The sequence below is a fragment of the Oncorhynchus clarkii genome, chromosome 17 (genome assembly GCF_045791955.1).
Source record: "Oncorhynchus clarkii lewisi isolate Uvic-CL-2024 chromosome 17, UVic_Ocla_1.0, whole genome shotgun sequence".
In the NCBI taxonomy this organism is placed as follows: domain Eukaryota; kingdom Metazoa; phylum Chordata; class Actinopteri; order Salmoniformes; family Salmonidae; genus Oncorhynchus; species Oncorhynchus clarkii.
The window spans coordinates 23,001,299-23,015,409 of record NC_092163.1 but is presented as its reverse complement, the minus strand read 5'-3'; the positions used below and the strand labels follow the sequence as shown (position 1 = coordinate 23,015,409).

The window sequence follows — 14,111 nt, the reverse complement described above, 5'->3', positions numbered from 1 at the left end:
CATCAACATGATACCTGAGATAGCAGGGTACATGTAAAATCTGTAATTTTCCACTTTGCATTTTGGACTGCATAAGTCTAGCTTGTTAGTTGACCGTGACTTCCGTGGCACTTAGATGTCCCATATGTCAGTGCGTGACATTGCCTGAGGTGAACAACTCTTGAAGCTAGTCACGCTTGAGTCACCGCCGCAATGCAGTGCATGAGTTTTTCCCTCTACATTTGTCAGTATCCAAGATGTTGCTAATAGCTTTTTTACAGCCATTTTACAGACTTGAACTAAACTTGAAGATGAGCGATTCCACGCCTGCGTAGGTGGAAAATGTTTTTGGTATCTCAGATTGTTCTAGCAATCCTCACATAGAAACTTCGTTGGGAGGAAGAATGTTTGACATGCATTTGACATTTGTATCACGTTCATGAAAGATCATGATGTAAATGTTCATTTCAGGCCCTTTCTAGATCTTTACATGCCTGCCTTATGATCTGTGAACCGTACATGATACAGACATCTTGTTGTCATTATACTCCTCATTTCCATCCATCCACAGTTTTTATGCAATGTGTGTGTGTGTGTGTGTGTGTGTGTGTGTGTGTGTGTGTGTGTGTGTGTGTGTGTGTGTGTGTGTGTGTGTGTGTGTGTGTGTGTGTGTGTGTGTGTGTGTGTGTGTGTGTGTGTGTGTGTGTAAACTGGAAGTTTCGGGATAATTATTATTATTTTACCTTTTTATTTAACTAGGCAAATCAGTTAAGAACAAAATCTTATTTACAATGACAAAATCTGGAAAGTCAAGGAGTCTGAATACTTTTCAAATGCACTTTATTGAATATTATGTGTATCCTATCAATTAAAATAAGCAATCTGGGGGCAATTAATTAGCTTTAGAGATAAAAAAAAAAACTAAATAGGCATTCCTGAAACATTTTGTAGACTATCTTAACTGTTTCTATGCTACAGATAAGATTTCAGAACAATCTGAGATGGTGGATGTCATGGCTTGCTGAAATGACTCTAGGGTAGGATCCAAGGGTCTTTTTAAATGGATAGTTCAGTGAAATAAAACAATTCTGATATTTCTTTAACCTTTCTAGCGCAGCGAACCCCTCGACAACATTCCGCTGAAAAGGCAGCGAACGAAATTCAATAATATATATTTTTTAAATATGTAACTTTCACACATTAACAAGTCCAATACAGCAAATGAAAGATAAACATCTTGTTAATCTACCCATCGTGTCCGATTTCAAAAATGCTCGTCGAATTAACACAGCCATTTTTCCAGCCAAACATAGGACTCACAAAAAGCAGAAATATAGATCAAATGAATCACTAACCTTTGATGATCTTCATCAGATCACACTCATATGACATCATGTTACACAATACATGTATGTTTTGTTCGATAATGTGCATGTTTATATCCAAAAATCTCAGTTTACATTGGCGCCTTACGTGCAGTAATGTTTTGATTCCAAAACATCCGGTGATTTTGCAGAAATACTCATAATAAACATTGATTAAAGATACTAGTGTTATTCACAGAATTAAAGATAGACTTCTCCTTAATGCAACCGCTGTGTCAGATTTCAAGAAAACTTGACGGAAAAAGCATAATCTGAGAAGGGCGCTCAGAGCCCAAAACAGCCAGAGGAATATCCGCCATTTTGGAATCCACAAAGTTAGAAACAACACCATAAATATTCACTTACCTTTGATGATCTTCATCAGAAGGCACTCCCAGGAATCCCAGTTCGACAATTAATGACTTTGTTCCATAAAGTTCCATCATTTATGTCAAAATAGCCACGAAATAGCCACCAGTAATCAATCGTCATGAGGTGCAGGCACTTCATCCAGACAAAAACTTGAAAAGTTCCGTTACAGTCCTTTAGAAACATGTCAAATGATGTATGGAATAAATCGTTAGGATGTTAACATAAAACATCAATAATGTTCCAACCAGAGAATTCCTTTCAGAAAAAGCACTGGAATGCGAGGCACTTCTATCGGGAGCGTGTGTCATGAGACCAAGGCTCTCTGCCAGACCACTGACTCAGAGGTCTCATAAGCCCCTCCTTTATAGTAAAATCCTCATTCAAGTTTCAAAAGACTGTTGACATCTAGTGGAAGCCCTAGGAAGTGCAACCTCATCCATATCTCATTGTGTATTCGGTAGGCCAAGCTTTGAAAAACTACAAACCTCAGATGTCCCACTTCTTGGTTGGATTTTTCTCAGGTTTTCGCCTGCCATATGAGTTCTGTTATACTCACAGACATCATTCAAACAGTTTTAGAAACTTCAGAGTGTTTTCTATCCAATAGTAATAATAATATGCATATATTAGCATCTGGGACCGAGTAGAAGGCAGTTCACTCTGGGTACGCTATTCATCCAAAAGTGAAAATGCTGCCCCCTATCCCAAAAAGGTTAAGAACGGTATGGGCAAGTCGAGAATACAATCCACACTTTAGCTTTGTCTGCTAGTTCATCTCTCCTCGTCCATAAACTTCTTTCAAGGTAATACAAATATATAATTATGTAATTTCACTGAAATGTCCCTTTTTAGAGGGTCTATAAAATCTAGTTGGCAATGGGTCATCAGAGCTATCAACCAGCCCCAGCTCAGCCTGTGGCAGAAGGCCTTTATCACCCAGGGCTGTCTCATCGATCCCCTCAACCGATCTGCACCAAATCCCTTCTCAGGTGGTTTGAGTAGTACATAAATAATTTACAGTGCATTTGGAAATTAAAAAGTTACAGCCATATTCTAATATTGATTACATCGTTTTTTCCCCTCATCAATCTACACACAATACCCCATAATGATTCATTTATAAAAAATATTTAAAAAACTCCACATTTACATTAATATTCAGACCCTTTACTCAGTACTTTGTTGAAGCACCTTTTGTTAGCGATTACAGCATCAAGTCTTCTTGGGTATGATGCTACAAGCTTGGCACACATGCATTTGGGAAGTTTCTCCCATTCTTCGCTGCAGATCCTCTCAAGCTCGTCAGGTTGGATGGGGAGTGTCGCTGCACGGCTATTTTCAGGTCGCTCCAGAGATTTTAGGTTGGTTTCAAGTCCGGGCTCTGGTTGGGCCACTCATGGACATTCAGAGACTTGTCCCGAAGCCTCTCCTGCATTATTTTGCCTGTGTTCTTTGGGTCGTTGTCCTGTTGAAAGGTGAACCTTTGCCCCAGTCTGAGGTCCTGAGCGCTCTGGAGCAGGTTTCCATCAAGGATCTCTCTGTTAGAGGTAGACCGATTATGAGTTTTCAATACCGATACCGATTTATTGGAGGACCAAAAAAAGCCGGTGCCGATTAATCAGTTGATTTAAGTAAAATAAAAATATTGGTAATAACGACAATTACAACAATACTCAATTAACACTTATTTTAACTTAATATAATACAGCAATAAAAATCTATTTAGCCTCAAATAAAATTTGGTTTAAATAATGCAAAAACAAAGTGTTGGAGAAGTAAAAGTGCAATATGTGTCATGTAAAAAAGCTAATGTTTGAGTTCCTTGCTCAGAACATGAGAACATATGAAAGTTGGTGGTTCCTTTTAACATGAGACTTCAATATTCCAAGGTAAGAGGGTTTAGGTTGTAGTTAATATAGTATTTATAGGAATATTTCTCTCTACCATTTGTATTTCATATACCTTTGACTATTGGATGTTCTTATAGGCACTATAGTATTGCCAGTGTAACAGTATAGCTTCCGTCCCTCTCCTCGCCCCTACCTGGGCTCGAACCAGGAACACATCGACAACAGCCACACTCGAAGCAGCGTTACCCAAGGGGAATAACTACTCCAAGTTTCAGTGCGAGTGACGTTTGAAACGCTATTAGCGCGCACCCCGCTAACTAGCTAGCCATTTCACATCGGTTACACCAGCCATCAGGCTGATAGTCTTGAAGTCATAAATAGCGCGGTGCTTGCGAAGAGCTGCTGGCAAAATGCACGAAAGTGCCGTTTGAATGAATGCTTACGAGCGTGCTGCTGCCAACCATCGCTCAGTCAGACTGCTCTATCAAATCATAGACTTAATAATACATAACACACAGAAATACGAGCCTTTGGTCATTAATATGGTAGAATCTGGAAACTATCATATCAAAAACAAAACGTTCATTATTTCAGTGAAATATGGAACCGTTATGTATTTTATCTATCGGGTGGCATCCCTAAGTCTAAATATTCTTGTTACATTGCACAACCTTCAATGTTATGTCATAATTACGTACAATTCTGGCAAATTAGTTCGCAATGAGCCAGGCTGCCCAAACTGTTGCATATACCCTGACTCTGCGTGCAATGAACGCAAGACAAGTGACACAATTTCACCTGGTTAATATTGCCTGCTAACCTGGATTTCTTTTAGCTAAATATGCAGGTTTAAAAATATATACTTCTGTGTATTGATTTTAAGAAAGGCATTGGTGTTTATGGTTAGGTATAGTCATCCAACGATTGTGCTTTTTTCGCCAATGCGTTTTTGTTAAATCATCCCCCAGCGTTGCATCGATTATATGCAACGCGGGACACGCTAGATAAACTAGTAATATCATCAACCATGTGTAGTTATAACTAGTGATTATGATTGATTGATTGTTTTTTATAAGATAAGTTTAATGCTAGCTAGCAACTTACCTTGACTTCTACTGCATTCACGTAACAGGCAGTCTCCTTGTGGAGTGCAACGAGAGGCAGGTGGTTATAGCGTTAGAGTAGTTAACTGTAAGGTTGCAAGATTGGATCCCCCAGACTGACATGGTGAAAATCTGTCTTTCTGCCCCTGAACAAGGCAGTTAACCCACCGTTCCTAGGCTGTCATTGAAAATAAGAATGTGTTCTTAACTGACTTGCCTAGTTAAATAAAGGTATACATTTATTTTTAAATCAGTAAAATCGGCGCCCAAAAATACAGATTTCCGATTGTTATGTTTTTGTGGGACAGCAAACTCCATATAAACTACATGATCAAAAGTATGTGGACATCTGCTCATCTCATTCGGAAATCATGTGCATTAATCTGGAGTTGGTCCCCCATTTTCTGCTATAACAGCCTCCACTCTTTTTGGAAGGCTTTCCACTAGATGTTGGAACATTGCTGCAGGGACTGGCTTCTATTCAGCCACGAGCATTAGTGAGGTCGGCCACTGATGTTAGGCAATTAGGTCTGGCTCGCAGTCAGCGTTCCAATTCATTGTGTGCATGTGTGGCCTACCACTTCGCGGCTGAGCCTTTGTTGTTCCTAGACGTTTTCACTTCACAATAACAGCAATTACAATGACAGTTGACCATATATATCTATTTATAGATTGATATAGATGTGTACTTTAACATGAATAAAACCAAATCGCAACTATGTAGAAATGTTAATCAACCTACATTTATATAGTTTATTGACTGTGTCCAGCTCGCTAATAATCACATCATTTTAAAGCTAGACAGTCAGAAGTAAATTTTGACACGGAGGAAATGGTGCGGCCCGCTGGACCACGTTGAAGTCCGAATGTGGCCCCCGGATAAAAGTGTATTTGACACCCCTGGTCTAGGGAAATGAGGAAAAACACTTCATCCTTGGGATGAATATAATGAAACCCGTGGTGAAGTTAATGGAACTACAAAGACTGGTTTTTCTGCAGTGCAGGTTTCAGTCCGTGCAGGTTTTATTGAAATGAGCCTGTAGTTACATGTCTTTTGCAACCCTACATGTCAATTAATCAGCAAAGAGCATTACTACATGAAATTTATCTGTCTCCTCATTGATTTATTGATACACTAGGTTTAGGCATATCTTTATGGGTTAGCATGTATTTGATGAATTTGATTGACTTTTCTGGCTTTGCTAGTGTTATTAATCTAAGATGTGTAGGCCCTATTCATGGAGTTTAAGGAATGCAAAGGAAAGTCCAATCAGGCAAATCATGTTAAGTTGAACTGTGTTTGTTGCAGATCTGTTTTTACCTTTGATCTGTAAGCCAGAGTGCCAAAGCCAAATTTGTATTTTTTGTGAATTTAATGGAAAATAAAGATTTCTTATGTTATCATAATCCAAACCGCAGCTAACGTTTGTGTTGTACCGTCATTTACCATTTACCCTCAGATCACCAGAACTACTTTGGCACTGATGAGAACTTGGGCCCCGTGGCGGTCAGTATCCGCCGGGAAAAGCTGGATGAGGGAAAGGAGGGAGCACAGTACAACTACCGGGTCACCTTCCGGACCAGCGAGGTAAATAATCGAAAAGGGGAGATGTCGCGTAAGGCTGAGAGTGTCCTAAAATGTATGCTGTACACAGGTTCTTACTGGACTCTCAAATTGCTAACCAGCAGGCAAAATTAATTCTCACTTTTGTGAGATGATGCACAGTGGACTAGATAAGCAGACAACTATTAATCCGGCAAGTTAATGGGGAAAGTTTGATCCCACGATATGTTAGTTCTCCTATGAGATACTGTAAGTGGGGAGATTGTGACATGCTAAAAGCAAATCTATTTAGTTTTACTAAAAGCTAATTCCCTATGCAACTTAACCCAGAGAACTGGGAGAGAGACTTTTAACTGCGTGCAGCGGGAAATTGAAGCTCTTTGGGAGGTACTCTCTTCACTAGTATCCTCGTTTACTACTCTATATATCACCCATGTTTCTTATATATTACAGTCATTTGTCTCTTACGTTTTCTTCCTGATGTAGTTTACTTTATTTTCTATTCAGAATTTGTAAGCATTTTCCATAAAAAAAACAGAATTCTTCTATAATAACAACATCATAGCTACATTACTTAATGTGTTCCAAACATTATTCTGGATCATGTTGCTCTTGAAACATGAGTGCAGAAGATTCAAACTGTTAATAACAACTTTCCCGAATGAGCCTTTATAAATGCTTACACTTTATGAATGACTTTCAATGTTGTAACTAAAAGCTTATTGATTGTAATGCCTAGAAGTGCTTAATTCTTAAGTCTAAGCCGACATATGGAATTGTTTTAAGAATGTCATACCATGGATCATCTTTTTACTACTGTAGCCCATAGAAACGCATTGAATTACACATTCAAAAATAGCAAAAAATACACCGAAGAATGTATCGTAAGGAATGAGGTTTTGAAGTGTATGTTCTTTATCTAGGAGATATAAGAAAGCTCAGGAAATATTGTAGTTTTTTTTACTAATTTGGCACAACTACCTCCATACTTACATTCATTCATTTGTTTGGGTTACCTTCAGACGAGTCCCGTGACACTTCTGAATACTGTAGAGCAAAATGGAGTCTCCCCTTTCTGCAGTGGGATCATATTAGTTTGTAGCCCAAATGGTTTGGACACTACAGACAAACGTTGGTACATCAGCGTTACCGACTTTAGACGAGTCCCGTGACAAACTGTTAGGATGCTACAGACGGAGAAGACCGATTTTCGGGATGTCTCCTGGTCTGACCAGCAGTGCTGTAGCTCTGCCACAGGGTGACATAGGCGATGTGGTGGATTGAGATGCAGCCCATGCAACCAAAAAAACACATCTCTAGCTTAAACTGACAGATTTTGATGGACACTAGGGGGTTAAACTTTTGCATATAATAAAATAGTTATTTCTAACTTATTTATAATTTGCAACTTTATTCATGAAAGTTGTTTGTAAATTGTTACTCCAACTCCAACTCAACCGTCAAGGCTAGACCCCCAGCTAACCTCCAGCCTCTCTCTCTCTGTCCTCCCCAGCTCACCACTCTCCGAGGGGCCATCCTGGAAGACGCCGTGCCCTCCACCGCCAAGCATGGCATGGCCAGGGGCCTACCGCTGAAGGAGGTGCTGGAGTATGTGGTTCCAGAGCTGAACATCCAGTGTCTCAGGCTGGCCACCAGCTCGCCCAAGGTCCCTGAGCAGCTCCTCAAGCTGGACCAACAGGGGGTGAGTGATCATAGACACAGTCACAAGTGAAATTTTCCACACCCCTTGCACAGTCTTAACATTTTGCTGATTTACATTTTTTTTTTTTTATGTTTAAACCTACTCCACATTTTCAAAGTGTGTGTACAGTTGAAGTCGGAAGTTTACATACACTTAGGTTGGAATCATTAAAACTTGTTTTTCAACCACTCCACAAATTTCTTGTTAACTAACTATAGTTTTGGCAAGTCGGTTAGGACATCTACTGTGTGCATGACACAAGTAATTTTTCCAACAATTGTTTACCGACAGACTATTTCACTTATAATTCACTGTATCACAATTTTGGTGGGTCGGAAGTTTACATACACTATGTTGGCTTGAAAAGTTGGCTTTAGAAGCTTCTGAAGGGCAAATTGACATCATTTGAGTCAATTGGAGGTGTACATGTGGATGTTTTTCAAGGCCTACCTTCAAACTTAAATATTGTAGACTTCCACAAGTCTGGTTCATCCCCGGGAGCAATTTCCAAACACCTGAAGGTGCCACGTTCATCTGTACATACAATAGTACGCAAGTAAAAAAAACATGGAACCATGCAGCCATCATACCGCTCAGGAAGGAGACGCGTTCTGTCTCCTAGAGATGAACATACTTTGGTGCCAAAAGTGAAAACAACAACAAAGGACCTTGTGAAGATGCTGGAGGAAACCGGTACAAAAGTATCGATATCCACAGTAAAACGAGTCCTATATCGACATAACCTGAAAGGCCGCTCAGCAAGGAAGACGCCATTGCTCCAAAACCGCCATAAAAAAGCCAGACTACGGTTTGCTACTGCACATGGGGACAAAGATCGTACTTTTTGGAGAAATGTCCTCTGGTCTGATGAAACAGCCCGTGCTTCACGGTTGGGATGGTGTTCTTCGGCTTGCAAGCCTCCCCCTTTTCCTCCAAACATAATGATGGTCATTATGACCAAACAGTTCTATTTTTGTTTCATCAGACCAGAGGACATCATGTTGTGGGGGTGCTTTGCTGCAGGAGGGACTGGTGCACTTCACAAAATAGATGGCATCATTACGAAGGAAGATTACGTGGATATTTTGAAGCAACATCTCAAGACATCAGTCAGGAAGTTAAATCTTGGTCACAAATGGGTCTTTTCAAATGAACAATGACCACAAGCATACTTCCAAAGTTGTGAGAAAATGGCTTAAGGACAAGTCAAGGTATTGGAGTGGCCATCACAAAGCCCTGACCTCAATCTTATAGAACATTTGTGGGCAGAACTGAAAAAGCGTGTGCGAGCAAGGAGGCCTACAAACCTGACTCAGTTACACCAGCTCTGTCAGGAGGAATGGGCCAAAATTCACCCAACTTATTGTGGGAAGCTTGTGGAAGGCTACCTTAAATGTTTGACCCAAGTTAAACAATTTAAAGGCAATGCTATCAAATACTAATTGAGTATTTAAACTTCTGACCCACTGGGAATGTGATGAAAGAAATAAAAGATGAAATAAATCACTCTCTCTACTATTATTCTGACATTTCACATTCTTCAAATAAAGTGGTGATCCTAACTGACCTAATACAGGGAATTTTTACTAGGATTAAATGTCAGGAATTGTGGAAAACTGAGTTTAAATGTATTTGGCTTAGGTGTATGTAAACTTCCGACTTCAAATCAAAATCAAATCAAATCAAATGTATTTATATAGCCCTTCGTACATCAGCTGATATCTCAAAGTGCTGTACAGAAACCCAGCCTAAAACCCCAAACAGCAAGCAATGCAGGTGTAGAAGACTTCAACTGTGTATATACTTGGTGAAAGCACCTTTGGCAGCCATTGCAGCTGTGATTCATTCTGAAAAATTTTCTTCCACCTCTGCACAACTCTTAGGGCAACATTTATCCATTGTTTTTGTCAAAATAATCAATTTGGTTGGGAATCATTGGTTTGCAGCAATATTAAAACCTTTCTGGTGTGTTTTTTTGCATTGAAAATAGTGTAATTAACCTGCTGAAAAATAACATTTCTACCCCAGGGTTAGGTTTGCAGAAGACTGAGGTGGGTTTCTATCTAACTTTTTACCTGGGTGTTGCTAATTCTACATTTCTTTCTATCCTAACAAACTCCCTCTTCTTGGAGTCCCCTTTCTACTGATCTCAGGGCAGTTCAATTGACTTAATGGTTGCAGTTAACTTTAGTGAGCTTAATGGAAGTACTGATGGAGTTTCATAATAAAGCCACAGGTCAATACAAAAGGTTCTAACCTGCTCTGCCTCGTAACATTGCTTATGGTAGAGCATTGCGCTTGCAATGACAGGATAATGGGTTCAATTCACCCGACCAACAATACCCCCCAGAAAATGACGCGTGCGTGACTATAATTTGCTTTGGATAAAATAATCTTCTAAATGTTATATATTTTTTATTATTATACACCCCCGGGAAACTATTGAGCGTGAAAAATCCAGGAGTTTGCAGAGTTGCAGTTCTTTACACAAACCTGTATGCCTGGCACCTACTTCCATACCCTGTTCAAAGGCACTTCATTATTTTGTCTTGCCCATTCACCCTTTGAATGGCACACACATACAGTCTGTCTCAATTGTCTTCAGACTTACAAATCCTTCTTTAACCTGTTTGTGCAGTAGGCTATAGGCCCTATACATTATCGCTGCATTTTGGCTAAGCATGCATAGCCCTGCCATTGTTGTTGTTCTTGGTATATGATCACACTGGTAATATATAACTTGTTGTATTACTTGAGGCACAGCTGAGTGAGCGTAATTAGCTTTCGCTGGACTGGTGGCCTGCATCTGATGGTCAGTTTGAGGAAGGGAGGGGGCAGCAGTGAGAGCTTCGATGCAACCAAGTTTATTATTTTTTAAAAAATGTACATTGTGCTGTGTAAAAACCCTTGGATCAACGTTAGCGGTGAGGCTGCCTCTCAACTGACTCACCGTTTCTCCACTCTCCCTCCCTCCCACTGAGAGAAGGGGACACAGCCTTCCAGCTAATAGTGAAATTAATCTTGTCACACCTATGATCACAGAAAATGAAATAAAATATACACAAGCCCCTAATAATAACCCCGCAAGCTTATCGAAACACTTTGCTAAACTCATTATTGCAGCTGCGGTGCTGGTTGTAGTGTGAGTGGAAGTAGGGAAAACCCATTTGATGGCTTATCTAAGTGAATAAAGTGTTGACAGTGTTGAATAACAACTTAAACGTGAACTTACACACAAAACAGCAGCTGTATTCATTGAGTCTCTCCAGTCATGATTTTACATTTTGAAATCTCACAGTATCAACTTTGCTGTGCACTCTAGACTTTTTAGACTTGTCTATGGCTCGAGGAAACTATGCAGACACAGTGATCTGAGCTATCTGATTGGCCAGTGGTAAGCCTATAGGTGCACTTAATTTGTTCTCTGGGCCAACCAGTTGGGCGGAGTTCTACATTCAGACACATGAAATTATTCAAAATAGACACACCGCCAACAGCACCAAACAAATCAAAAAAATAATTACAGAAATGTTTGGCGGTTGACTAGGAATGCCTTGGAGATTGACGGATCGGTTGGTGACCACATGTCTAAAAGAAACAAATTGTTTCTTAGCAAAGAGCAATTCTTCATACAATACTTTTGCTAGGACTGTCTGAGTGGGGAGGGGTAAACTAAAAACTAGATGTTATTGTCACAGAGGTTTGGGATTCTCTTTCTTGTTGGTCCATTAGCTAATTTACCCCCTGGTTATATAACCAGGAAGGCCAAATCTCCATCCCAACAAAACCGTCAGACATTTCTGGCGGTCTTTTCACATAGCTCTTACACTAAAAGGGCATTATCATTTTCACAGTATTATTCCAGCCTCCATAGTGTGGAAATATATATAAAACACAGGATTTTGACTGCATTGGGGCTTTTAATGTGCCCCGTAAATGACTAAGGTATTTGCATTGCAATTGAGTGCACAGTATGACACATCCTAATACAATCACATATCTTATACATCACTGTTGTCACAAGTAGGTATTTCCGCTTACAACAAGGGATTACATTGCAGATATTGATTGCTTTACTGTGTTAAGCAACAACCCAGATATTTAGTTTGCTGTTTTTGAGGCCTTATCATCAATCAAGCACTTACGGATTCAGCATACTGCCTTTCGGGCTATGTCTGGCACAGCGGGAAACCAGGATATTGTACAAATACACAACTCACCACTCAGTCAGAGGCTAGACTTTAATCACATTTATTTTCCGAATTATGACTACCATGCAAAGAAATCCAATTGCCACCATCTGAGGGGTTTTCTCCCGTTCTAGTAATTATATTTCTATGCTACCATGGCTCCGGTATCTAGTATCAATATGGTGGAATATTCACTCATCTCTGGACAGGGGAAAAACAATAAGCGGTATTGCCATGTAACTGGATTTTTGGGTAACAAGAGACCTGCATCAAGATAGATCAATCCCTAAAGCATGTAACAGCAGTGGGAGAAATGGCATCAGGGTGCAATATCAGAGTATTGATGAGATCAAGTTTCATACAAGCTTCTTTCATTTGGGGAGCGTGGCAGGTGGTTTTTAAATCTATTGGAGCAAAGCTGGCAAGAGGCGAGGAGGGGGAATCTTGACCTCAAGGAATGTCTAAGGGTCAACTCTCTTATTCCTCAGTTTATTAAGTTTAATTCCATGTTCTTTAATTCAACTACGTTTAATTATGTTACATTTCATTGATGTGATAATATCATAATGAGCTTTCACCGGTTATATCTACTGTAAGTAGGACTGGAATGCTATTATTGTGATCTACTCGTTAATCAACCGTGGAGATACGTAGTAAAGACAACCATCAATGGCAATCTACCTTCGCTTTACCAGCAGTACTTCCTCTATCCCCCTCAAGTGTGAATAATTTACTAAGGCGGCACAGCTTCCATTCCCCTTATCCAAAACAATATGGCCTCACCTCCCACTGAATTTTTGCTGTGTTGCCACGACAATGTGAGAGATGGGAAGAGACCAGCCAAGCAAATTGAGACTTCTCGATTTAATGCTTTTTTCTTTTGACCGCTCGTCTCATCATGTTGCCTAGGTGTGAGCAGTGAGCATCCCCACTGTCTTATGAGGACCTTCTTTGAGTTTCGCGAGGGTCTGCAGATTCTGGTCTTGTGCACCCCCCCCCAGCCTCCCCACACACACACACAAAAAAAATGTTTCATCCTACAGCATTTCTAAGATTTAATAAATTATTCAAGACCAACCGTTAGGTGTGGTCTGAGGGCCACTCACACTGTAATTATTTCCTCTTTTGTGTGTGTCAACTCCTCTGATTGTTCAGATGGCTAGCGCTAAGTGTGCAATCTCAGCACCTGGTGTCAGGTAATAGGTATTGATAGCAGGAGATAAAATGCACTGGGCTGGTACAACGCTTGATATATCCTTCCCTCCCTGAGGGCTTACAGGGGCGTTTCAGTCTAATTTGACACCATACACCGGCGCCGGCAACCGTCTCTGATGCTACAGAGCATTTCAATCAAGAGTGTAGATAAGGAGGAATGCATCGTTGAATACTATGTCCCATCTCAGTGTTGCTCTGAAATGACGTGTCTTATAAAAAATAACACCTGCTATAATTTGGTCATGAGCCCAAGCATTTGGAGAAATGTTTCATAAGCTTTATACCAGTTTCCTTTTTATAAGATTTGCATTGAGATTTTAATATATATATATATATATATATATATATATATATATATATATATATATATATATATCGTATAATAAACAGACATTAGGTAGACATAGGCAGATCATAACCCCAGGTTATAACCCACCCCTAAATTACAAGGTTCTGCCACACATTAGCATAGCATAAACAGATATTGGGCCGACATTGGCATGTCATAACCCCACCCTTATCGTTCTTTGTCATTCCAGTTGAGCTTCCAGCACAAGGTGGGCATCATGTACTGCCAGGCGGGCCAGAGCACCGAAGAGGAGATGTACAACAATGAGAGCGCCAGCCCCGCCCTGGAGGAGTTCATGGAGCTGCTGGGCCAGAGGGTCAGGCTGAAGGGCTTCACCAAGTACCGGGCCCAGCTGGACAACAAAAGTAAGAGTTCATGACTCAACACACACATTTGTTTTATATATTTTATAATCATTTGATT

At 40.1% G+C, this 14,111-nt stretch overlaps 1 protein-coding gene across 4 annotated transcripts in view; it reads left to right on the top strand.

The window, feature by feature from the left end:
- Nucleotides 1–14,111, top strand: part of LOC139370550 (signal-induced proliferation-associated 1-like protein 2) — a 103,788-nt gene that overhangs the window by 38,864 nt on the left and 50,813 nt on the right. For all 4 annotated transcript variants that reach the window (XM_071110117.1, XM_071110115.1, XM_071110116.1 and 1 more), the window contains 3 exons: nucleotides 6,129–6,256; nucleotides 7,746–7,934; nucleotides 13,879–14,053. In XM_071110117.1, the coding sequence (XP_070966218.1) occupies nucleotides 6,129–6,256; nucleotides 7,746–7,934; nucleotides 13,879–14,053 (492 nt within the window). The remainder of the gene's footprint in view (nucleotides 1–6,128; nucleotides 6,257–7,745; nucleotides 7,935–13,878; nucleotides 14,054–14,111) is intronic.